This window comes from Alternaria infectoria, assembly GCF_024043175.1.
Source record: "Alternaria infectoria strain BMP 0036 chromosome Unknown scaffold_1, whole genome shotgun sequence".
Taxonomy (NCBI): Eukaryota; Fungi; Ascomycota; class Dothideomycetes; order Pleosporales; family Pleosporaceae; genus Alternaria; species Alternaria infectoria.
In genome coordinates, this window is record NW_026250690.1 from 1,871,552 (window position 1) to 1,896,228 (window position 24,677).

At 52.0% G+C, this 24,677-nt stretch overlaps 11 protein-coding genes across 11 annotated transcripts; 9 read left to right on the forward strand and 2 right to left on the reverse strand.

The window, feature by feature from the left end:
- Positions 1 to 44: 44 nt before the first annotated feature.
- J4E92_000654 (uncharacterized protein) lies at positions 45 to 531 on the forward strand (the record flags this gene model as incomplete). Its single annotated transcript, XM_051492069.1, has 2 exons — positions 45 to 233; positions 286 to 531. The coding sequence occupies 2 exons, from the start codon at positions 45 to 47 to the stop codon at positions 529 to 531; spliced, it is 435 nt and encodes a 144-aa protein (XP_051357581.1).
- Positions 532 to 617: 86 nt separating this feature from the next.
- Positions 618 to 1,479, reverse strand: J4E92_000655 (uncharacterized protein; the record flags this gene model as incomplete). Its single annotated transcript, XM_051492070.1, has 3 exons — positions 618 to 992; positions 1,040 to 1,402; positions 1,453 to 1,479. 3 exons carry the CDS (start codon positions 1,477 to 1,479, stop codon positions 618 to 620), a joined length of 765 nt encoding a protein of 254 aa, XP_051357582.1.
- Positions 1,480 to 4,980: 3,501 nt separating this feature from the next.
- Positions 4,981 to 6,147, forward strand: J4E92_000656 (uncharacterized protein; the record flags this gene model as incomplete). Its single annotated transcript, XM_051492071.1, has 5 exons — positions 4,981 to 5,038; positions 5,159 to 5,229; positions 5,275 to 5,651; positions 5,705 to 5,772; positions 5,822 to 6,147. 5 exons carry the CDS (start codon positions 4,981 to 4,983, stop codon positions 6,145 to 6,147), a joined length of 900 nt encoding a protein of 299 aa, XP_051357583.1.
- A 278-nt stretch (positions 6,148 to 6,425) lies between these two features.
- On the forward strand, positions 6,426 to 8,951 carry VMA1 (H(+)-transporting V1 sector ATPase subunit A; the record flags this gene model as incomplete). The annotated part of the gene is made up of 9 exons (XM_051492072.1): positions 6,426 to 6,689; positions 6,748 to 6,793; positions 6,858 to 6,879; positions 6,932 to 6,980; positions 7,028 to 7,112; positions 7,166 to 7,833; positions 7,881 to 8,006; positions 8,066 to 8,839; positions 8,895 to 8,951. The coding sequence occupies 9 exons, from the start codon at positions 6,426 to 6,428 to the stop codon at positions 8,949 to 8,951; spliced, it is 2,091 nt and encodes a 696-aa protein (XP_051357584.1).
- Positions 8,952 to 9,460: 509 nt separating this feature from the next.
- On the forward strand, positions 9,461 to 11,833 carry VPS1 (vacuolar protein sorting-associated protein 1; the record flags this gene model as incomplete). The annotated part of the gene is made up of 6 exons (XM_051492073.1): positions 9,461 to 9,480; positions 9,537 to 9,606; positions 9,686 to 9,780; positions 9,839 to 10,580; positions 10,631 to 11,531; positions 11,580 to 11,833. 6 exons carry the CDS (start codon positions 9,461 to 9,463, stop codon positions 11,831 to 11,833), a joined length of 2,082 nt encoding a protein of 693 aa, XP_051357585.1.
- A 316-nt stretch (positions 11,834 to 12,149) lies between these two features.
- Positions 12,150 to 13,021, forward strand: J4E92_000659 (uncharacterized protein; the record flags this gene model as incomplete). Its single annotated transcript, XM_051492074.1, has 2 exons — positions 12,150 to 12,375; positions 12,429 to 13,021. 2 exons carry the CDS (start codon positions 12,150 to 12,152, stop codon positions 13,019 to 13,021), a joined length of 819 nt encoding a protein of 272 aa, XP_051357586.1.
- Positions 13,022 to 13,154: 133 nt separating this feature from the next.
- On the reverse strand, positions 13,155 to 14,404 carry J4E92_000660 (uncharacterized protein; the record flags this gene model as incomplete). The annotated part of the gene is made up of 2 exons (XM_051492075.1): positions 13,155 to 14,278; positions 14,335 to 14,404. 2 exons carry the CDS (start codon positions 14,402 to 14,404, stop codon positions 13,155 to 13,157), a joined length of 1,194 nt encoding a protein of 397 aa, XP_051357587.1.
- Positions 14,405 to 15,792: 1,388 nt separating this feature from the next.
- J4E92_000661 (uncharacterized protein) lies at positions 15,793 to 18,089 on the forward strand (the record flags this gene model as incomplete). Its single annotated transcript, XM_051492076.1, has 3 exons — positions 15,793 to 16,003; positions 16,578 to 16,608; positions 16,694 to 18,089. 3 exons carry the CDS (start codon positions 15,793 to 15,795, stop codon positions 18,087 to 18,089), a joined length of 1,638 nt encoding a protein of 545 aa, XP_051357588.1.
- A 177-nt stretch (positions 18,090 to 18,266) lies between these two features.
- J4E92_000662 (uncharacterized protein) lies at positions 18,267 to 19,829 on the forward strand (the record flags this gene model as incomplete). The annotated part of the gene is made up of 1 exon (XM_051492077.1): positions 18,267 to 19,829. The coding sequence occupies one exon, from the start codon at positions 18,267 to 18,269 to the stop codon at positions 19,827 to 19,829; it is 1,563 nt and encodes a 520-aa protein (XP_051357589.1).
- A 1,008-nt stretch (positions 19,830 to 20,837) lies between these two features.
- J4E92_000663 (uncharacterized protein) lies at positions 20,838 to 22,989 on the forward strand (the record flags this gene model as incomplete). The annotated part of the gene is made up of 2 exons (XM_051492078.1): positions 20,838 to 21,539; positions 21,607 to 22,989. The coding sequence occupies 2 exons, from the start codon at positions 20,838 to 20,840 to the stop codon at positions 22,987 to 22,989; spliced, it is 2,085 nt and encodes a 694-aa protein (XP_051357590.1).
- Positions 22,990 to 23,623: 634 nt separating this feature from the next.
- Positions 23,624 to 24,437, forward strand: J4E92_000664 (uncharacterized protein; the record flags this gene model as incomplete). Its single annotated transcript, XM_051492079.1, has 2 exons — positions 23,624 to 23,909; positions 23,959 to 24,437. The coding sequence occupies 2 exons, from the start codon at positions 23,624 to 23,626 to the stop codon at positions 24,435 to 24,437; spliced, it is 765 nt and encodes a 254-aa protein (XP_051357591.1).
- Positions 24,438 to 24,677: the final 240 nt, after the last annotated feature.

Sequence of the window (24,677 nt, forward strand, 5' to 3'; positions counted from 1 at the left end):
TACTGCCCGTGCCCGTCACCGTTGATCTTCGTCTACGTGACAACATGGTACCCAAGGCATTTCAAGCAGGTTACGCGAACACGACTGGCTTCAGAAAGGTTGTCAAGGCGACTATATACATCAAGAAGAAAGATGGCATGTCGGATGCCGACTTTATCGAGTACTATAACAACAACCACGCACAGCGCGCAGTTCCCATCCTGCAGCGCCATGGCATCCTCAGCTACAGCCTTGTACAGCCCGAGCGCAGTCCACTACATAGCACCCAAGCTGAGACCGCCACAGACATACCATCTGGAGCGGGATCGAAAAGCCATACAAGACATTATGCACGGCAAAGCCAAGCTCATGGACTACGATGCCATCTGCACCTTCGTCTTCCCCGACTATCTGGCGCTGGCCAAGTTCATGTACGACAAAGACGGCGCTGCCTTGAATGGCGATCACGCCAACTTCATGGACGACAGTCAAATGAAGATGATGGTCGGAGACGAGTACATGCTCATCCAAGACGGGGACAAGGTCGGGTGACCAAAGTGCAACTGAAGACGGAGTCTTCATGGGGTATCATTGAACCGGACCAAGTGTACAAATACATCGAGAAGACGTCGCCGCGGCTACCTCCGGCCCTTGCCTTTGCCTCTGCCTGCAGATCCTCGTGGTGTAGATGAGCAGTTGGCTGAAATATGTCCCTTTTGCCCACATTTATAGCATTCCATGTTGGCCATGCCACCGAAGCCGCCCCCGCCTCCGGACCGTCGACTGCCTGATATCGATGTCAGGCCCTGTAGGTCGCCATCGTCCTTCTGTCGCTTCGGTGTTGCCTTGACGGAATCGTCGCCCCGCTTGTTCTTGGATTCGCGCTTTTCCGTGGCCATTTCGCGCTTGGTCTGTCGGATCAGATCTGCGGCAGGATCGTCCGAATCATACTCGTCTGAAGAATGCTCGGATTCTGATTCCGAGTTCTCGGCCTTGACAAAAGGCACCGTTGTCTGCATTTCGTCAGTTTGATTCTATCGCAAGTGCAAATTGTACACACATCTGCCTTCTTCTTGACACCACCGCCGAACTGCATTCTTATAGGCTTAACATCTTCCTCATCGTCCTCGTCCTCGTCCTCTGCGTCGAGCTCAGCGAATCCCGCTTGCCTAACCTTCATTGCATCTTGTCTCTTTCCTTCGAGAGGGTCCTTGAAACTCAACACCCACTTTGTCTCACCCGCATGTTGCGCAGCTTTGTCAAGGGCCGCCTGGCGCTTCGCTTCTTCCGCATCTAGTCCTGATTGTATGATGTCGTGATCCGAGGTTCCTACAGCGGATGCACCATTTGAAAGGCGTGCTTTCTTGCTAGGCGGGCCATTGGGCGTCGAGGGCGAAGACTTTGCGGCCGCGCGCTGCATAAACTACTCACGTTCAGCGTATTCCCAGGGTAATCCAGTAGTGATCTGCGTACCTTCATCCCCATCAGTCCCTTGGACATGGTTTTGGGCGTGTTTCCAGACATGTTGTGATTGGCTGCAGTATCGGTATCGCCGCGAAGGGTTGGCTGGGTTGTAATGTTGCTGTCTTCGTTTGCGAACGCGCAGAGTCGCGTTGGGCGAACTTTTGACGCACGGACCCGTCAAGCTATCGATAAGGCCATGTCCAAGTGCCAAGCTGATGATGTAGCTCTGCCATTTCACGTATCCTGAGCAATGTCGCAACCGAGCTTCCACAAAGCCTCTTTTCGCGCGATTTCGATCTTGTCTCAGCATCAGGGTTAGCTTCGGGCAGTATGAACAGTATCTCAGAAGGTCTGAGATTGGCTACACAATACTTCGCCTCCCACAAAGCAGGGCACGACCACACCTCCAGGGCTGCAGCGGTTGCCAGGAAGTTCACCGGTGTACAAGAGACGGATTTCAAGATGGGCCAGACTCGCAAAACATGCAATGACGTAGAACAAAATGTTCGAGAACTCTTGTAGAGCCGTGAATTAACAGTAGTGATATTCTAGCGTCGCCCTACGTCTCGAACCATGAGGACGTTCCGGACTGCAATGTCCACCAAGAATGAATCTGGACTAATCATATGGCGTCGTCACCATATGTCGGCTCTCAGACCACCAGTATCTCCGTCGTTTGCACTAGCAACGCTCCGTGCCATTAGGGTATCGTCGAGGTTCCAGCCTCCAGGTATCTGCCGTATAAGGCGGCGTATGACGCCATTGGTCGTTAAATGTAAGTCGTCTCAGTAGTATGTGTGGGTTGGCATATGGTATGCGGCGGAGAACCGCGCCTCCGCAAGATGCTCATGCGGGCTTGGTTATGCTAGGGCTCATGGCTCTCGAGAATAGTGCAGCTTTCATTTGTCGGTAGGCCTCGATAGCTTGTTCCTGGGACTGAAGACCGGAATGAGACTCTGTCGACGGACACAACTGGGGTCTGGGTAATGAAGTTGTCCATGATGATATGTCGGAGGCGTGTGCAGGTGATAGGAAAGGATGCGACGACGCATGGTGGGTGGCAGAAGCCATGATCCTTGGAGAAGAAGTGGATGAAGACTGAGAGCCAGTTGAGCTTGTAGTGGGAGAAGACATTTTGGTCTGCTGGAAACGTGGACACTCGCGACCCATATAAGGCCTGGGGATAATTTGTCAAGCAAGATGCGAACGATAACAAATCCCAAAAGTCGAATACCATGCTGAACTCCGAAACGTGCTCCGGCACGATTACAACTAGGGCTTGCAGGATGATGGACCAAATTTCCAAATCACGACAATGTGATAAGAATGGCAACCTTGTTGTCGTCAATGACACAGTAATCAGAGTGCAGACGCGCAGAGTCGCACGGGAGATCGTCGCGAAACAACCTTTATCCAATCGCGATACGAAATCCTTGGAGATCTGACCAATCGCAACCGAGCGACATGGATGTGCCTGCTTCACATAAGGGACTGCTAGATGCCACGAGGACGAAAATCGTGTGTTGCTTGACAAATCCCGGAGCCTCGGGAATCGCCAATCTCATACGGCGCATACGCGACATTCCGTGTTGACTTACCGACAGTCTGGTGGTGTTTATTCCAAATTCCTGACGCGAATTCGACGCTAACGGCTGTTAGTTCCTCCGGTCTCACTTTCTCGAAACGCAACTTTAACGATCTCGCATGCACCTGCATGTTCTCTGAAGCTCGGTCCGCGAACATGCCCATGTCCGGTGTCTAAAGCGCCTCAACCGCTGGTGTTGATGATGATCGTGTACTCTCGTCTGGTAGAGCAATCCTTATGAAAGAACTACCTCACACGGCAAAGACAGTCCAGGGCCAGTTGCATGCTACACGGACCGCGCGGTCCTTTGTAAGGAGGGTGGATCCCCGGCCGGATGCGCAATTTGCCTCAAGAGCTTCTACCGTCATAGTCTCTTCTCCGCATCTTGGTGACAAAAGCACGCAAGGCAATAGAGCATCATCCCAGAGCGCACACCGCTTATTACATGTTCACCGCAGTCAGCCTGGGAAGACTCCACCCAGGCAGCCACCAAAGATCCTATCCTATACGAGGCGCAGACTAAGGCATCCCGCAGTGACAAATCTGTAAACAGCTGTGCGCCTACGAGCTGGGCATACCCAATTCCACCAACTGTAGACAACCTGAGATCTCTGAGTCGGTTTATGGGCATCATGCCGATGTAACACTCCACGTGGACGTGCCGCTCCGATGCCAATGCGGCGTGCAAGAGGGGGCTAATCGATTCAAATGCTTTGCAACCTAGCCTATGCTCACACTCAACTCCTGTTGGATCTGACGTCAAACCCTGTGTCGTGTCGGCAACAATACCCGGTACGCATCCGTCGAAGCCATCTCAAAAGAGGTCCCCTAGCTGTCAACGCGGCCGCCATGCTGTTAAGCCGCTGAGGGGCCATACTCCATGCACATCTAGAAGTATTGTCGGCCCAGATAGTGTCCGACACATGACAATTGACAGCACCTAGCGTAAAAGCCTCCAAGCCTCCAAGGGAGATTCGGACCGATCTCTATCAGCCAACCTGGTGAGGTGTACCCTTACATGTGCGCTCTCTTAGAAGGAGTCACTGTAAGTCTCCCTTTAGACAATGCGAAGACCCGGCACCCTGCGCAGCGTTCACTTTTCAATTTGCTACATGCCACAAGTGTGCCCTTTACACATGTATACGATACAATTCGCCGCGAACGTCCACACACTGTTTTCAGAACTCGATCAAGTCGTCTCAATTCTCATGAAGTGCGGTGTGAACGCGCTCTTTGGTATTTGCTTCTATGTACCCAGTACCTGATCTGCGAGTCCTGTCTACACACCATGGCGGTCTCATAGAAAGAGTGAGTAAACATCAAGATGATATCATCCAGTCTGTGTATTCCGGTTCAGCGTGGCCCGATCCACTAGTGAACCACACTTTGGCACAACGGCTATCTCACGATCGATGATCACCATGTGGTGTATTCGCCTGACTTATTCATTGTTTTGGGAAGTAGCTGTGTACATTCTCGAATATTCTCTGAACTGAGGTGCTGAACGATCTTTGTTCTGTCCCCTTATGCACAGTTCCTAGGTACCATGGTTTACTCCCCAGCTGAGCTTATAGTTGGCTAGGAGCTATCACAGTGGGTCTGCGGCATCATAGCGACCAGAATTGCAGTGCCCCTCAGGAACGTGTAGATTGGTCCAGCCCGCGTTTGCATGTGCCCACAAAGGAACGCGGCTGATGACTTCGGACACTTATTCCAGAAGACAATCGCCTTGCTGTTTTGCAAACGCCGAAAGCGCTCATTTTGATTTCCACTCAACGATCCCATCGTTTCCTCACCAAATGCACGATCAATCTCCAAGTTGGTTCGTCCTGAGATCGAAAGCAACAGCGGATATACGATATGAGACTTTGATTCCTACTGTGATCTTCACTGCGCTCGCCTCACTTGTGGTGGGTTTGCGATGGTGCAGCCGAGTAACATCATCTACAGTTATGCCGGAAGACTACATCGTCACTGCAGCCATGGTAACCAGCACGAGTAATCTGGACAGTATTTAAAGCAACATTCTGATGCTCGCAGGTATTCTCCATCGGGTTCGCGGCCGTAGTTGCTGGACGCAAGACACCCAATTGAACATTGCATGAGGAAGAAAAGCTGACTGCAACACAGAGTTCAGCATCGATGGAGAGGATCTGAAGCAAGGAGGCCTTGAATCACCCTCGCTTGCTGCTATGCTGAAGGTGCGTGGTATCCATTAGGCTTCGCACACTGTTGACTGTTTGTAGCTTGTTCTCGCCCAAACTATCCTCTACCACCTGGCAAGTAACCTTGTCAAAGCCTCATTTCTGGTACAATATCTTCGCCTCTTCCTAGTCATCCCTCAGATCGTCTGGATTTGCAACGTGCTTCTTATTCTGGTCTTCGGTGCCACGGCTTGGGGCATCTTCGGTAACATCTTTCTCTGCGAGCCTGTGCAGAGTTACTGGAATGTCACGCTATCAGGAAAATGCATGAACAAAGAAAACCACTTCTGGTCAACGAGCATCATCGGTCTCGTACTCGACTTCTCCATCTGGATTCTGCCAATTCCCGTAATTGGGAAGCTGAATTTGCCCAGTCGGCAGAAGCTTGGACTAGTGGCAGTCTTTGGGCTTGGTGGATTGTGTGTCCCTCCATTCTCCGTGATAGAAAGCTATCTGCTGACTTCGATTCTAGCGTCTGTATCATAACACTGCTACGATTGGTGCTGGTACATGACGCAGCGAATGACGGTGAAGTCACAAGTATGGCCTCGCTAGATCCGATATCAAGTGTACGCTGACACGACTGCAGAGGCGGGTACCTACGCTATAATCTTCTCGACTATCGAGGTTAACGTCGCCATCATCTGCGGATCGCTGCTTGTCATGAAGCCTCTGATTGCACGCTTCCTGCCAGGTCTCATGTCCGAGCAACCAATGACCGCGGCGGAAGACGAGCGGACATGCAGAACCTTGACCGGATTGCATCTACTCAGTGGAGGCACGGAGGGTGACGTGGAGAAGGCGCAAAGGGGCAGGAGGCGCGACACCTTGATTGAGTCGGATGCGTTTGCTACGACCAAAGAGATGAAGAGGCTCATGAAGGGGCTGGGGAACAGCAAGCGAAACACTATGTAGCTTACCGAAGACGGGATGTAGCTTCTGCTATGACGTATGTCAACGTCGACGGTTCACGTCTCGCCCTGCTACCATTGTGATCTTTTGCTCAACAGAAAGCCTACCATGTGTTCCGAACAGAGGTCTTCAACTGCATGACGGCTGTTGTCCTTGTCCACGAATATCTGGGGAGCTCGCAGGCAGATGACAAGGAATGCCCCCACCAGACGTTAGCGTGGCAGCTTAGCTTGTCGACCGTGCTCAACCTCAACCTGCATCCAACATCGTTGATCGATTGAATGCAACTCGGTCTGCGTCCTCGTTTGCGAACACGGCCATCTTTATACGACCTAGTCCAAAAGAAGAACATTGACCAGATCTCGATATCTGGAGCTCATACCGCCGCCGGCCACGACGACGTTGAGCCACACCGAGTGCCGCTTCCCGCGAGCCCGCTGATATCACCACAAGGCGAGCTTCCCACCCAGCCGCCACCGCCGCACATCACCCTACAAGAAGCCAGCGACGACGAGAAGGAGACACCAGCACCCAAGATGCCTCCCGTAAGCACTACCAGCTATAGAGACGGGGTTGGGGCAGGCAGCTAATCCACGCGCGCAGAAAGGACAGAAGAAGCAGGAGCAGAAGTCGGAGGGCGAGGAGCATGGTAAGCTTGAACACTTTGCACTTGGACGTAGGGAACAATAGGACATGTCGCTAATTCCATACAGGCGCCATCTACTCCATTTCCGGGTACGTCACCGCATCGCAGCGCAGCGCTCGAGTCGCATACTGATCCGTCCAGTCCTGTCATCATCGCCGAGAACATGATCGGATGTGCCATGTACGAGCTTGTACGTGGAACGGTTCTACCAGGATGGACGCCTGCTGACTGCCCTAGGTCCGTGTTGGTCACGACAACCTCGTCGGTGAGGTCATTCGAATCGAGGCCGACAAGGCCACCATCCAGGTCTACGAAGAGACTGGTAGGCACACCGCGCAAGGACACACGTTGGAGGACCGGGCTAATATCGCACAGCTGGTGTAACCGTAGGCGACCCCGTATACAGGACCGGGCAGCCATTGTCCGTCGAGCTGGGCCCTGGTCTTATGGAGACCATCTACGACGGTATCCAGCGTCCCCTCAAGGGCATCGCCGACGACGCCAACAGCATCTACATTCCCCGTGGTATCAACTTGCCCGCTCTTGACCGCAAGAAGAAGTGGGATTTCACACCCGGTTCCCTCAAGGTCGGCGACCACATCACTGGTGGCGACGTCTTCGGTACTGTCTTCGAGAACAGTCTGCTCAGCGAACATAGGGTTCTGCTGCCTCCCCGTGCCAAGGGTACCATTACCCGCATCGCCGAGAAGGGCAGCTACACCGTCGACGAGAAGATCTTGGAGCTCGATTTCAATGGCACCAAGACCGAGTACAGCATGATGCACAAGTGGCCCGTACGGGTGCCTCGTCCTTCCAACGAGAAGATGTCATCCGACCAGCCGCTCATCGTCGGCCAACGTGTCCTCGACTCTCTGTTCCCCAGTGTTCAGGGTGGTACCGTGTGCATTCCCGGTGCTTTCGGATGCGGCAAGACTGTCATTTCCCAGTCTTTGTCCAAGTTCTCCAACAGTGACATTATTGTCTACGTGGGCTGCGGTGAGCGAGGAAACGAGATGGCTGAAGTCTTGATGGACTTCCCAGAGGTATGGAAATTGGATTATGGTGTGTACGACATGCTGACATGCTCTAGCTCACTATCGACGTCAACGGCAAGAAAGAGCCCATCATGAAGCGAACGACCCTCATTGCCAACACCTCCAACATGCCTGTGGCTGCTCGTGAAGCCTCCATCTACACTGGTATCACCGTTGCCGAGGTAAGTTTTAACTGCTCGGCATACACGTGAGAAGTATGCTGACTCGATTACCTGTGTAGTATTTCCGCGACCAGGGCAAAGACGTGGCCATGATGGCTGACTCCTCGTCACGATGGGCTGAGGCTCTTCGTGAGATTTCCGGACGTCTCGGAGAGATGCCTGCTGATCAAGGTTTCCCTGCTTACCTCGGTGCTAAACTTGCGTCTTTCTACGAGCGTGCTGGCCGTGTTCAGGCTCTGGGTAGCCCCGAACGATTTGGCAGTGTGTCGATTGTCGGTGCTGTCAGTCCTCCAGGAGGTGACTTTTCGGATCCCGTCACCACGAGCACACTCAACATTGTGCAAGTCTTCTGGGGTCTCGACAAGAAGCTTGCTCAGCGAAAGCATTTCCCATCTGTCAACACATCGATTAGTTACAGCAAGTACACAACTCCGCTCGACAAGTACTACGCCAAGAACAACCCGGAATTCCCCCGTCTCCGCGACCGCATCAAGGAGCTTCTCACTACGTCAGACGATCTCGACCAGGTTGTGCAGCTTGTCGGTAAGTCCGCGCTGGGTGATAGTGACAAGATTACGCTTGATGTAGCTACGCTACTCAAGGAGGATTTCTTGCAGCAAAACGGTTACTCGGACTATGACCAGTTCTGTCCGCTATGGAAGACCGAGTGGATGATGAAGAACATGATGGCTTTCCACGACGAGGCCCAGAAGGCCGTCTCCCAAGGACATGCATGGCCCAAGGTTCGCGACGCGACCTCGGAGATCCAGAGCCAGCTCCGTTCAATGAAGTTCGAGCTGCCCAGCGATGGAGAGGAGAAGGTCACCAAGAAGGTAAGCCTGGCAGGACGTGACACTTTGATTTGTACATGGACTGACTTCGAAACAGTACGAGGAACTCCTGCAGAAGATGACCGACAAGTTTGCATCGGTTGTCGACGAGTAAATGCATGTGGTCGAAGGCGATTTCTCCGTAGCGTGTCTGTCTCGTATATCTCCAAGATCGTAGAATGTGAATTGTACCAAGATACCAATACTGCTGCCTGAACCCGCTGACGACGCCGTGTCGCGTCCTGTGACCGCAATGCGCATCATGTGCGCGAGGAACGACATCATGGTAGTCAAAATATCGAAGTGGCTCTAGATTACTACTAGCGGAACACGGTAGTAGTTGGACACATCTCTGATTTGATACTTGTGACAGCCTGGTGACGTACGCAGACCATGGATATCCCCAAGTCGCGCGGATATTTCGTGGGGCTGAGTCGTGTGGCGTATCGAAGCTTGGGCTCTCTCCGACGTTGGCACCTGCAGCAGCTACGCAACCCGCAAGCAACAACCCCAGATCTCAGACACTCTCGCCTTCAGCGCCCTTGATACCACCAACACCCAAACCCGCTTCTACACACGAATACTGAAAGCATCCGCACCACCTCGACCCACACTTCGCCGACCATGGCGACAAACCCAAATGCGTACGCACATGTTTCGAGGGCCCCTCGCATTGCGGAAAGCTAACATGGTTATACAGCATCAACGTGAACGACCCGGGGCTGATTACTCTCGTAAACAAGCTCCAGGATGTCTTCACCACAGTCGGAGTACGTCGCTGCCCTCCGCCCGCCCGCGCGCAACTGGCTACACCAACAGCCCAAAGACGCATACTGATGCCTAAGTCAGGTCCAAAACCCCATAGACTTGCCCCAGATTGCCGTCGTAGGATCGCAGTCTAGTGGAAAGAGTTCGGTGCTCGAGAACATTGTTGGACGAGACTTGTGAGTGCCTCTTATTGCGCCATGGCCTGAGAGATGTAGGTTAACGATAACTCTCCAGCCTGCCCCGAGGAACCGGTATCGTCACCCGAAGACCGCTCATTCTCCAGCTCATCAACCGCGCATCCTCGCAAGCGAACGGCACCCCCGAGGGAGCAAAGACAACAGACCAGGAGAACAATGTCGACGAGTGGGGCGAGTTCCTGCACATTCCTGGCCAGAAGTTCCACGACTTTGGCAAGATAAGGGACGAGATTGTGAGGGAGACAGAATCCAAGACGGGTCGCAATGCGGGTATCTCGCCCGCGCCCATCAACTTGAGGATATACTCGCCAAACGTCCTCACACTTACGCTGGTCGACTTGCCAGGTCTAACAAAGGTGCCTGTTGGAGACCAACCGAGGGATATTGAGCGTCAGATCCGAGAGATGGTCCTCAAGCAAATCAGCAAGCCCAACGCAATCATCCTGGCTGTCACTGCTGCCAACACCGATTTGGCCAATTCGGATGGTCTCAAGCTGGCGCGCGAGGTGGACCCAGAAGGACAACGGACAATCGGTGTCTTGACCAAGGTCGACTTGATGGACGAGGGCACCGACGTCGTGGACATTCTCGCTGGCCGCATCATTCCACTGCGGTTGGGCTATGTACCAGTCGTCAACCGAGGACAGAGGGATATCGAGAACAAGAAGGCCATCTCGTACGCGCTCGAGCACGAAAGGCAATACTTTGAGAACCACAAGGCATATCGAAACAAGGCAGCGTACTGTGGTACACCCTACCTTGCGCGCAAGCTGAACTTGGTAGGCTCAGTCTCTTCTATACACTTCGGCACAGCAACTAACAGTTACAGATCCTTATGATGCACATCAAGCAAACGCTGCCCGATATCAAAGCCCGCATCGCCTCCTCACTACAAAAGTACCAGGCAGAACTTGCTTCGCTAGGCAACTCCATGCTCGGCAACAGCTCCAACATTGTCTTGAACATGATCACGGAGTTCACCAACGAATACAGAGGAGTCTTGGAGGGCAACAACCAAGAGCTTTCTGCAGTAGAGCTGTCTGGCGGTGCTCGTATCTCTTTCGTCTACCACGAATTGTACGCCAACGGTGTCAAGGCCGTCGATCCTTTCGACCAGGTCAAAGACATGGACATTAGGACGGTTCTCTACAACTCCTCCGGATCATCGCCAGCGCTGTTCGTCGGTACTACTGCTTTCGAGCTCATTGTCAAACAACAAATTAAGCGACTAGAGGAACCCAGCTTGAAGTGTGTCAGCCTCGTCTACGATGAGCTGATCCGAATTCTCAGCCAGCTTCTCAACAAGAACGCTTTCCGAAGATACCCGGGCTTAAAGGAGAAGCTACACCAGGTCGTCGTCAGCTTTTTCAAAAAGGCTATGGAGCCCACTAACAAGCTCGTAAGGGACCTTGTTGCTATGGAGTCTGTCTACATCAACACTGGTCACCCTGACTTTATCAATGGTTCACGCGCCATGGCCATCGTACACGAGCGACACAACAGCAGCAGGCCTCAACAAGTGGATCCCAAGACTGGAAAGCCTCTTCCACCTAGCGTGCCGCCGCGGTCGATATCTCCCTCGCTTGATCCTAACGAGGGTGGTGGCTTCTTTGGTTCCTTCTTCGCCAGCAAAAACAAGAAGAAGATGGCGGCTATGGAGCCACCACCACCTACACTCAAGGCCTCTGGTACCCTCTCCGAGAAGGAGTCGCAAGAAGTCGAAGTTATTAGTAAGTCGCCTCTGGCGTTGATGTCGGACATGGACTAACGATGTACAGAACTACTGATTACCTCGTACTTCAACATTGTTCGTCGGACAATGATCGACATGGTACCCAAGGCCATCATGTTGAACCTCGTTCAATGGACCAAGGAAAACATGCAGGGCGAGCTTCTCACCAACATGTACAAGACGGACGAGCTCGATGAGCTACTGAAGGAGTCAGAGTACACTGTCAAGAGGCGGAAGGATTGCCAGCAGATGGTGGAGAGCCTTTCCAAGGCACAAGAGATCGTCAACCAAGTACAGTAGATGGATGCGTGTCTGGGAGGATCTTGCGGCTAGACTTCCAAGGTTGTGTTCTCTGGGTCTGGCATCCTGCCATGACGTACAAGGTGTTTTGGGTGCAGCTTGCTAGATTTTGGTCTTGAGCCTGTTCATATTATCGTTGATGCATGCAATGTATGTCAGCAAGTGGAATTCGTGATTGCTCTATACTCGCTGTGATGCTACTAGCCATGGCGACGGCGCGGGCGTAGCAGTCGCCTGCGGAGCATGCACGGACCACCGAGCATCTCGAAAAGTCGCAGTGCACTCGAAGGCCCGCCTCTCCAGCACCAGAGCGGCCATGCTGCTCCCACGGATATTTGCGCCCGTCCGCGCCTCATTGGCAACATCCACGACATTCATCGCGCCATCTACACGTGTTCTCGACGCCCTCCGCGTGGCCAATGGCACCTCGGCGCCCACCCCGGTTCTCTCCTTCGTAAGGCACTCAGCGCATCAGGCCCAAGGACGAGCCAACGGAGCAAAAGATGGACCTGGTAAACGTTTAGGAGCAAAGAAGAGCGGAGGTATGTTCTACAGTTTGAAGAAGCAGTTAGGAGCCTGGCTAACGGCATTGCAGGAGAGTATGTCATCCCAGGAAACATCATCTTCCGACAACGAGGAACGGCCTGGTTTCCCGGCGAAAACTGCAAATTCGGCCGCGACCACTGCATCTTCGCGACAGAGTCTGGTTACGTACGATACTACCGTGACCCGAAGAAACACCCAAAGAGGCAATACATTGGTGTCGCCCTCGAGAAAGACCACACCCTTCCATACCCACCAAATGCGGCGAGACGGAGACGCTTAAACATGCTCGCCGTTCCTATCACTTCATCAACGAGTCCTTCTGCGGACGCAGTTGTCATAACCGATTTACAAGTTGGCGACGGCACAGGCAGCCCAAGCAGCGTGCGCGATACCCCGCGCGAAGCGACACGGAAGGGATTGAGCTTGACTGCTGGCAAGGGATACGCGTACCGTGAGGCCAACTGGCAGATTGGACGTGCGGCCGAGAAGGCGGGTGTGCAGGTCAAGGAGTTTGTGCCGGGTGACCGATGGACGGCCTGGAGGAAGAGGAGCACAAGGATCCAAGCGAACATAGAGAGGAAGAGGCTCCGGAATGCTGGCAAAAAAGCTAGCAAACCGAAAGCGAGGAAGGCCAGGGCCTAATCAACAAGACGACATACTGCGGGTTGTATGAATATATGTGTAAACTGAAGATATACAGCCTTTGACTGGCGATTTGACGAACACAAGAAGCGCTCATGTGAACAAATGATAATGAGTAGAGAATCTGACATGATTATAACCTTGCAGAGTCCTTCCAAACCAAGCCCCCTTGGTCCTCGACATAATGCCTACCCTTAGTCCATCCCATCCATGTGGTCAATGTATCTTCGCCCCCACTGCCAGGCTTCAAGCCCTTCTCGCTCCATCCGCTGCCATCCATTCCTATACCCTGGCCCTCTGCTGCCGACCTCCCATCATGACCATCGTGTATCGCATATCCAGGTGAGGACTTAAGAGTTACAGCCGGCCGTTGATCGAAGCCCTGGGTCTCGAGTTCACCCTGCGTTAGCACGGGCGTGCAGCATGCATCTGTTCCGTCGAAGATGGCCTCCCATTCCTCGCGCGTTTTCTTCTTGAACTCGGCGGCAAAGAAGTCCTTCAAATTTGGCCAGTCCGCCCTGTCGTCCCTATTACCAGGTAGATCCGACGGCTCCAGACCCATGCCCTTGAGTAAAGCGGCGTAGAACTGGGGTTCAATAGCGCCCACTGCCATGTGCTTTCCATCCTTTGTCTCATACGTGTCGTAGAATGGCGCACCACCATCTAGCATATTCGTGCCCCTCTCCCTCTTCCAGACCTCTGTCTTCAATCCCAACCTTGGCATAGTCGCCAATATCGCACTCCCGTCAACCATGTTCGCCTCGACAACCTGTCCATAGCCACTCCTTTCTCTCGCCAGCAGCGCAAGCAATATACCGATGAAACACATTGCACCGCCTCCCGCGAAATCTCCCACGACATTGCCAGGCGCATACGGCTTTTCCCCTTTTCTGCCAAACATGCTTAGCACGCCGGACACTGCAATGTAGTTGATATCGTGCCCTGCCATTTGACTGTATTTGCCATCCCGACGGAAGCCCGTCATGCGAGCTACAATCAATCGCTTGTTCAACCTCAACAGCACCTGTTCAGGGTCGAGACCGGCTTTCTCGAGGACGCCAGGTCGGAAGGGATCGATTACCACGTCGACTTGAGGGATGATTTTCTTGATGAGGGCGAGGCCCGCGGGCGATTTGAGGTTCACGCATATCGAGGTTTTGCGCCGCGTTAATTGATCGGAGGATGGGGCTGAGGGTGCGCGGTCGAGGCGGAGGACTGTGGCGCCGTAGTCTGCTAGGAGCATGCCCGCGAAGGGACCTGAAGACTGTTAGATAGAGCCTAGGGATTAATTTGCGAAGGGAGTTTGAGGTTACCTGGGGCCAGTCCTGCAAACTCGAGGACGCGTACGTCGGCGAGTGGAGGTGGTTGGTTTGCTGACGGCATGACGAGGTAGCTGGAGGTAGTATACTACTTGGGACGATTGAAAGGATGCGCGTGAAGAGAGAAAAACGCGAGCTTAGTAGTAAACATGCTCGACGTCGACATTGTTGGCCGTTGCGCCGGCTAAGGACTCCCGCGGGGAAGCATGCTCTGGAAGCCGAGGTGCGGATGTGGAGAGCTTTAAAGCTGGGGTAGTAGCTTCATCTCTCGCGTTTGGTCTGTTTGTCTTTACACGCGACCATCACGACGAGTCGATAGATTCCTCGCTCTCAATGTCTCAGAACGACCTCGGGAGTTGAATAAGTCATGACCTGTCATCCCATAATATATCATGGCGCGCTTCGCCCCGCTCTTCCAAGGTGCTATAATTGCTAGCATTAGGCACCAGCGCGCATATGCCTTCGTGAGCGGCTCTTCAAGGTCCGATAGCTCTGTAGAAGTCGCGGAGCTGTTCTTTCAAACGCTGGACGAGCGTGGCTTCCTTCCAAGATTCACCCGTGCTCGAACACATCATGCCTCCCCAGTTGAGAGCGCGAACGTCTCGCGTCAAACCTCAATCTTACGCTCTTTTTTCCAATTCCTCTTCCAGTCAAAGTCACCTCCTCATGTCTGAATCAACCGCACAATCGGCAAGCAATACACCTTCAATCTACACCATCAACCTTTCACTACCGCCACGCGAACGCTATGTGTTGGTCGCCACCGAATACGCCCATGTTCTGCGCAAGATGCCGTGTCTCTACGATGAAGCAGTTCAGCACTTGAAGTTGCCTACTGGGACTTTTCATCTCTTAGGCCGTCTGTTCTTGCGTCGTCTTCACAGCGACGAACAGACTGAGGAACTCAGGGGCATTAGCGAAGCATCTGGCGTGCCAATGTACTTACTCGTCGCTTATAATGTCTTCCTGGACCTTCTCATGGGCTGCACGAGCGGCGGAGTCATGGTCAAGGATCCCGAAGCCGAGACAACGATGATGCATTTCCGAACGCTAGATTGGTCTATGCCTCTCCTGAGACAAGCAATTGTGCAATTCGACTTCATCGAGGGTGTGGGTGGCGGAGTGATAGCGAGCACAATTGGCTACGTTGGTTTCGTGGGTGCACTTACAGGTGTAAGGAAGGGATTGAGTGTCTCACTCAACTTTCGACCTTATCACAACGCCCGGGGAATTTCAGGACCTAACATCAAATATTACTGGAACACTCTCATGGTGCTTCTGGGGAAGAGACCGAGCATCTCCACCCTCATACGCGATTGCCTTCTACCTAGGTCAAGCGCACCTCGCAGACGGCACAGGCTCTCTAAGAAGTCTTTACAAGAACGAAGAGATCCGTCATCTGCACTAATTCCGCCATACAATGCATCTGACGCACCCAACAACATCGCAACTATGCAGACATCAGTGGCGTATTTGATCTTCTGTACCAGCGCAGAGACTATCATCCTGGAGAAAGACTTCCACAGCGCAAGGATCTTACGCTCATCAACCTTTATCAGTACCACTAATCACGACGTATCGTTAGAGTCTACAGCCAATCCGCACGCCAACCAGAACCAGGCCGTCCATACTCAGGGCCGGAATCACAGCTTCCTCAATGCCGGTATGCAAGAAGTACTCGAAGAAAGCGTCATGCGAAAACAGTGTCTAGAGCGAAAATGGCGAGAATGGACCCAGGAGCAAGGCCGTAAAGCGAAGCGAGGGCAAAATGCAGCAGTAGGCGTGAGTCCAGAGAAACTAATCAAATGGTTAAAACAGTACCCGGTGTGTAATGAGGTTACACACTTTGTCTGTGTCATGGATCCAGCAGAAGGGATGTTCAGATGGGTGCGGGCTTTTGAGGAGGGCGAGATTCCGTTTCAGGGTTGATATCAGGCTTGTTGGCTGTTCAGGTCACTTGTAAATAATAGCGCTTCTCGATCGAGAAGATGGGCTGTTCGCGTTTATCGTGTTGCTAGGAGTGCAGGCCTCGGCTCACGATGGATGCGGGAGCTAATACTAATGCGGTTTGCCACCGTTTACCTTCCCGTTCCTGATAGTTCTGCAGTTCTCTCAAACTTCAGACACCACCCACTTCCGCGACCTATTGAGTCATTAGTCGATTATGCCAAACTTCAGGTGGTTCTATTGAATGACCATTACGGTGATAGAGCACCGAAGATGCGACGCACGTCTAGATGGCAACGCACAAGAGATCCAGGACCGGCTGTTGGACTTGTAGGGGGGCTGGATATAAGTGTGACGAGGTGAAGCCTTTTTGTGGGCGTTGCACAAGACTAAATATCATCTGCAGAGGCTATGGAGTCAAGCTGAAATGGCAGGACGACGCCGCTAATACATTGGCAAAACCACCACGGAAGAGTCGGAAGAAGAAGGCTATCGACGATGACCAAGCACTCAGCCCAGCGTCGACTATTAGCTTCGAATCCATACAATCGGCAGTTACGAGTTCAGATGTACTGTTCTCATCGCCTGACTCGGCGAAAAGTATGCCTGCTTTACCCTTCAACAGCCCTGTGCTGTCCCATGGGATATCTCCAACCGATCGATGGCTCCTTAGTTATTGGGGAGAACAACTCTCAAAGCTGTTATCAGTTTCACCTCAAAATGGCATCGCAACACCATTCCAACGACATTTGACGGCCATGGCCTACGAATCGCCAGCACTTAGATCGACAGTCCTCTCAATGGCTGCAAATCATCTCGCATTTGCATCAAACGATGCTTCACTTCACCTACAAGGCTACCGTCACCAACGAGACGCAATCCAAGAGCTTCAAAAGATGATTCAGGATCCAGTGAAGATGGATACTGAGCCAGCGCTGGCCACTGTCATGATGATGCAGGTTTCGGCGCGGTTGTTTGGCGATGAGGATGAAGGGAACATCGCGAACCATCTGACTGGCGCCAAAGCCATGATAACAGGGCGCAGTGGAGGTAGCTGGCTTGTCACATCTAGTGCTCGCTTCCTCCTGAGTCTGTTTGCATACCACGATATTCTATCTTCCGTGTCAAGAGGCTCGCAGCCATTATTGGATCATGAAATGGACTTTGTCGCCATCGAAGGGGAGAAAGAGCTAGAAAGTATCGCAAAAGTCCTAGTGGTCGTTGCAAAGATCAGTCAGCTGCAACACGCTATCAAGACGAGGAGAGCGCTATCACCAACAAGCCTTGCTTTGTCGGAAGATGAAAATACCACTGGCCAACATATCCAGCAGATTCTATTAGCCATGGAATTTGGTGCATGTAAGAGGCGGAACAGCGAAGAGCGCATAGACATTAGCTCGACAGCTGAAGCTTATCGCCACGCCGCCTTCATTTACCTCTACCGAACCTGGCTTGATATAGGTGCTCCCAACCCGATAAGCATGGAGCATATTAATCAGTGTCTATCACAGCTACAGCAAGTCGACATCCATTCGCCTTTAACATCAGCGCATATGTGGCCGCTGTTCACCGCGGGCTGCGAAGCGATCGACAGCACACAACGACAATTCGTCCGTGATCGATTTGAAAAGCTGTATGCTGTAAAGCATTTCCCCAGCTTGAAACGCGTCATGCGCGATATCGAACATGTTTGGGCAGCCAAGGATATGGAGCAGCAGATGAAAGGCCAAGATGGAATGGCCAAGGTTGACTGCATCCAAGTCATCCTAAAAAGGAGGGGGCGGGAGGTCGATCTTGCGTGAGAGTTTGCCTAACGGACGTAGCTTGCTTTGCGCACAGACAGGTGGTTCTTACACGTCAAGCAACACTTGGATGGAGCAAGGCTCCGTTTGCGCTGGACGATATAAAAAATGGGATTCGGTGGCCTATGCTGCGTCCATTATACCTTCAACCAGCCAGACTACACTCGACCAGCCACAATGAATACCCCAACTTCCGTCTCTCACTTAGAGTCTCTACCCGCAGAGCTCTTCAACCGCGTTTTAAGCTATGTGTTTAATCCTTGCGATTGTGAGATCGACGAGTCCGACACCGCGTTCGGCGGTTACCGCTTCGAAACTTCCCTTCTGCGCATCAGCAAGAGCATCCATGAGCTCGCGAAGAGCTATGTGCATCACATGCTGTCTTGGATACGTTTCGACATCAACTGGGGCGCTTTCGCAATTCAGCCACACTGGCTTGGTGTAAAATACATCAATATTCGCCATGTCAAAGCCGCCAAAACACTCCCGGACGGATATCTGAGCCTGAGCCTACGGCCCGTACCTCAGGAAGCTCCAGCTGGGCGTTTACACATCAAGATAGAGTTTCCACATGCCAGCGATGAAACCCAAGAGGGTGTTACACGCATGGTCAAGAGTGATGCAAACATCTCGATGTCCCTGCTAGTACTTGAGAAAGACCTACCTGGTTTCATGCAGGTACTTCGCATGAACGACCTAGCCTATTGTCACCGCAAATTCCCAGGAACTACAATCTCCAATGGTATATGTGCGCGTCCTGGTGTTCACGGTATGAGATCTGAGATCGTTGTCGCACATGGCCAACAGCTCGAGCGCTATCAACATCTAGTCTTAGAGTTTCACGTCATGTGGAATGTCCTCCACAAGACTACCATTACTGGACACGCAGATAGCCATCTTGCTAAGAAGTCTGCGGACTTTATACAGGGGCAGCATGAACATCAAGCGCGAGAGTCGGTCGGTTTCTCGAAAGCAGACATGAACGCTAAATTGCCTATCGAGCTCATGGGAGAAGGGATATCATCTCTCCTTTGGCTCAAACACCGGGGCGACGAGTATCTCACAAAAGGCTTATACGCAAATGCTTACATGTGCTACTCTAGCGCATGCACTCTTGAGGAATACTGGCTAAAAATGGCCCCACCGCCTGCTAATTTCACCGTTTGGTCACTTGCCGGCTTCCTCTATGTCACCTTTGGAGTGACGCTCATGTTCAATATGGCGATCGCCAAGATGAAAGGGCGCTTGGACTTGGTTCTTAAACATCCTCGTGGCACATCAATGTTTGGATACTACGGTATGCTCGCTATTCTCAGCGGTGGCGGTGGACTTCTTGATGATCAACGCTATATGGAGCTGAGCATGGTAGCCATGATCTACGAAATGTTGACTGAGGACCTCAACCAGGGTGATCGATTGTTCGATCTCGTTGGCAAAACTTGGGAGGATGACGACACAATCGATGATCTATCGCCAGATCTGGGCCTTCTGTACGACACTGTCAAGGAACTCGACGATGCAGAACCCACACCCGCTTCTGGCGCAAAGAGTCCTGATGGACTGAAGGCAGCAGTAGCAAGTGGCTTCGCAAATGTCGCGCCGCTGAAGTGGGCGGTCTCAGTTGACAACTTTCCGAATCCATTGCGAGAAGTCGTCCAGTTCTTGCCACGGGTTCAGCTCTTGCCGGACGGTGCTGTGGAGAACCCTAGTGGATATAGCTTCCAGATCCCGGTGTACTGACAGCCAACTGATGAGCAGCGCATCAACGGAGAGGACCATCCGAGGTATCTTGTGTAAGGAATGCTCAATGACATTCGCGGTATTCTAGTAGAAAGCCTTGTGTACAAGGTACATGTTGCTGTTGATATGACGTACAGGCAGGAGGCTTGAGCGTTCCAACCTAAACTTATCCAACAAAGTTTATTGAGGTCTTCTGTGTCTAAAAGGTTGTGATTTCTCATCGTGCACTTTGGTTCGAAGCTGCCAAGGTAAGCCCTAGTCGCAGAACCACAAGAGATCATACCTAGGTATCTCGTCAATCGCTCACATGCGCGACGGCGGCGATGGCAGAATATAGGCTTTGATCACTTGGAAGCTGACGAGATGCATCGACATAATAGCAGACTACACGTCAAAGATGTGCAAGCCGGTAATAGCACGCGCCCGTGAGGCGCAATATTACGACGAGCGCGACAATTTGGTGGACTATCCTGCAGATGGCCATATAACTATCATCCGCAACTTTGAACAAGCATTGCAAGCTCTCGGTCATTCGAGGTCTTATGTGCTCAAAAGTCACGATGATTATGGGTTGTGTATGTACCGCTCCTATGACACCGCCTGCGCAACCGAAAAAATGCGCAGCCAGCTCTAATGGATCGCTTGGTTCCTTCTCCGCAGCGCTATATCGCAATCACCCAATAGGAAATCTCGGGTCGCATCGATACAAGACGTAAAGATGCGGGTGAGATGGGTGTTGAACTGTCTGATGGTGCGTGAAGAAACAGAAGGGAGGCCGGGCAAATTTTCGATGTTATCGAGATTCTGCTTGGCGCGCTAGTCCAGGCATAGATTGGCGCCGACTGTCTTCCCGAGGGGTCTCCACTTAGGGCCCCTTCCCAGCCACTTTCAGACACATGCAGAAAGATCAGGTCCATGGTGGGCTTTGTGGCTTACCCCGCGATTATAATCCTCGGCGATGGGGAGAAGAACGGCTGAGCTTCACACATCAAACGCCTGTCCGCCGACATGGACACGCAATCTACCACCGCAAGGACTGTGGCCAGCAGAGACGCGAGCGTTGAATACATCAGCGACAACATCTTTCAATTGACACTCTCCCCAGAGAACAAAGCGGAAGTATTTGAGCCTGGCCTTTCCAAGCTGGACCAAGGTCAAGTGGAGGCCAGCCTCGTCCTTCGAAATTTGACCTCATGGTGTCCAGATGTCGCTGCTCAGTTTTCCCAACGCTCAACTACCACCATCTTGAAGACACCATTCCGTCTGGTCTTTCCTTCAGACGCTCGGGGGGCTTTCGACAAAGACCTGTATCCACGACAGTATTTCGCGATCTCCTATTGCTGGCATTCAGGCGACTATCCGAACCCGAATTATGAACCGCACGATCGTTGGCCTTTCAGCAAGCCCTTTGTAGATGCCATTCTGGGTGAGAAAGAAAACCCTCGCATAGGACTTTGGATTGATCAGCTCTGTATTGACCAAGAAGACACTCTCGACAAGCAAATGTCTGTTGCTGCCATGGATGTGATTTATCGATCATGCATGCGTCTACTGGTTCTGTTAGAAGACGTGAAACTTACTGAGGCGGAGACCCACCTTGTGGAGAACTTTGAAATCACCAAGATACAGTGGCATAAGTCATGGTTACCTGAGCCGGAGGTCAGACCGCTCTATTTGTCTTTCTACAAGAAGATCAACACAGCAAGATGGGTACGTGAAGCTTCAAGAAAAAGGGAATTCTGACGCACACGCTGACTTGCTCATTCTTTCGTTGCAGTGGGATCGTGCCTGGTGCTTCCATGAATTCAACGTCAACGAACCATGGAGCGACAAAAGGCAGCGTTACAGGAATCACAATGCGACGTTCTTCATGAATGGACCCGGTGAATCCATAGTCAAGATGAAGTGGGTAAATCTCCAAGTCATCATGTCTACAGCGATAGACTTGCCGTCTCACGAGAACAATATCACTTTAAACGCCTTCAAGGGCCGAGAAATCTTCTCGGGCTTTGCTAATCAAGGCGGACCTCCTACAGCGACCATGAAATCGAGTATCATGGCCTCTCATAACAGCGTAGCTCGTAAAGGCTGTCAGAATCTTGGAGACCGCATCAGCATCATGATAAACATCAGTGGGCGTGCCCTCGCATACTACGGCGAGGCATTGAACAACAAAGACGAGGTACTCTATTTCAGCGCACTTCTCGCCCTCGCGGCAGGAGAGACATACCCACTCAGTATGACGGACCCCACATCGATCAGACTCATGGGCAATAAGACGTGGCTTTCGCGAAGCCTCGGTACTGGCGATACTATCATTCCAAAATTTCCTCTAGGAAGTGTGCAGGGCATCCGCCAGATTTCGACCGAAGTCATCAGAATCGACATGATTTTTCTTCCAAGGCTCGATACACCAACAGATCACAGCTTCGAGCTGGACACTGTTGGCCAAGTTTTCCCTGGCACAATACCAACTACAGAGCCGGCAAAGCATGTCGCTGATGCAAGCAAATCGCATTTACCTGCCGCCCAGACGGACAGCGAATGCGACGAGCACCGACGAAGGTTCATCGCCACTTGTATCAGTAATGGTATTCAGTTTACTGCCAATCTATGGGAGCAGATAAAACGTGATGTTGTACACCCCAACTATAACCAAGGCATTTTCAGAGATCTGCAGCCAAACACTGCCCTCTATATACCAGCACAAAGACTTTTGGACCAACTACGACGATATGCAAGTCCAGAAACGTTGGAGAGTAATGCATTTGACTTGGATGACGCCAGCATCTTCTTGACCTGGGTAACCGATCCTCGTTCAATGTATTACATTGGCTCTCTTTCATTCCGCTTGCAATGCACCATGGATGGGCGTCAGGCTCTCATGACTATCACGAGCATTAAGGAAGACTGGAAAGATGCCAAGCTTGAGGCGCTTCAAGCTGCAATCCCTACTGATTTGCTTAACGCGAGTTGCATGACGTCGAGGGTTTGGATTCTGCAACCATTGGAGATCGATGAAGGCGTTGTGTTGAGATGGAAAATTGTGGCAAAAGCGCTGCTGCTTGGTGAGCCAAATTTGATGGAGGAATTGAGACTGCATGGTAATCAAGACGATGCGGTGGTAGCGTTGAAGGCGGACACATGCGTGGGTGGTTAGGCATGCTATGGGCCTATGTCCCGAGGGTGGTGCGTAGCGCAGGACACCGGACTTGCTGTTGCCGACCTTGAAAGTATTGCGAGCTCCATTGAGACCATCAATACCTGGGTATCTCTCAGCGCCTTCTTTACGGGCAGCTCACTTCGCTCCGGCGCACAACATGCTACATTCTTATTCAATGACTTGCTGTTGTTATCGGCCATGCTGTATCATGGCGGACGGACGGGGCACAGCTGCAAGGCCTTTCTTGCTTATTCACGAGCCTGGCAGGTAACCTACATTACTAATTCTCGCACGCCTCCCGGAAGCGCATCAATCGTCCATCCGAATTGTAACGTACACTATCACCCTACTCGACAATGAAGTTCGCCTTCGTGTCGCCTGCTTTTGAGTGGCTTGTTCGCTTGCTGCAGCCTTGGAAATGACGCCCCTCCTGTGCGATTGCCCTGCAGGTTCATGCTCTCGGCATCTCCTTCAGCTCCTCTGCCACTCCGCCCCAGTCTCGCTATCGATATGGCGCCGAAGCCCCAATGTCGATGACAAAAGTTTGCCGCCGCGCTCACTTATGCCTTGGGTATATATCAAGATATCGAGCTCTCTGTGAGGGCCACAATCACGGCCCGCAATCATCGCCATGGATCGCTCCACGAAACCAAGCTTCAACTTTGTGAACCTCACACACCCCGACGATCTCAAAAATGAAGAAACGCAACTGCGCATTCGACGTCTAGCTATGACTGAGGTCGGTAAAGCGAGAAGAAAACCCAAAACGAAGAGGGCGCGCAATGAAATCGTCCTTGAGTTTCGCAATCCGTCCGAGAGTCGCGTCGATGTTGACCGGTTTGGTGGCGGTCAGCTTGATCCCTTTAACCCCTACCCCATCGAACTTGACGACTCTTGTCGAGCGCTACTAGCGAACAGTAGGCGCATTCACTCGTTTTGGTCAGACTCTTTCCTGACTTGGCGTAGTCTTTAGTACCGAAGATAGCAATCATCCTAGCCAGCTCCGTGGCTCCTGGTACCCCGTTGGACTCAGCGATGCGGCAGCTTTTAACAACATGCTTTCCAACTCACAAAACTTCTTGTTCCAGAGGCGCAACGGATATTACCCTTCACAAGATGATGCCATAGCATTGAAATATCACAACAAGGCGCTTCGCCACACCACCCAGATGATGAACGACCCGGCGAAGCGCACGAGTGATGAAGCTATAGGTGCTGTGGTTTCTTTCATGATCCACTTTGTAAGTCGCCCGTTTGAGGTCAATGGCGGCAAGGCTGATGATCTTCAGGCTTTATTGGGGAACTTTACCAGTAGTGATTGGCAGAAACATAGTAACGCACTAGTGAGAATAGTGGGACTAAGGGGCGGATTCGATACCATTGAGAAAGAGCACTTACGAGTTACGATCAGCTGGTCAGCATCTGCGGGTGAGCCCAAGGCTTGATAATTGCTGACGTCTGAATAGGGCAGACCTCATAGGAAGCTTCTATCAAGACCATCCTCCTATTGTACCAATGCCACGACAATGGATAGTGGACTCGAAATCTCCACCGAACTCCCCACGGACGTGTAACGGCATATCGTTAGTCTGGAAACAGTAGCTACTAATGCAGCTTGACTTTGTCACCATCTTTGATAATATAGTCTAATTAATCTCTCTTGATAGAGCTTTCAATAAGGAGCA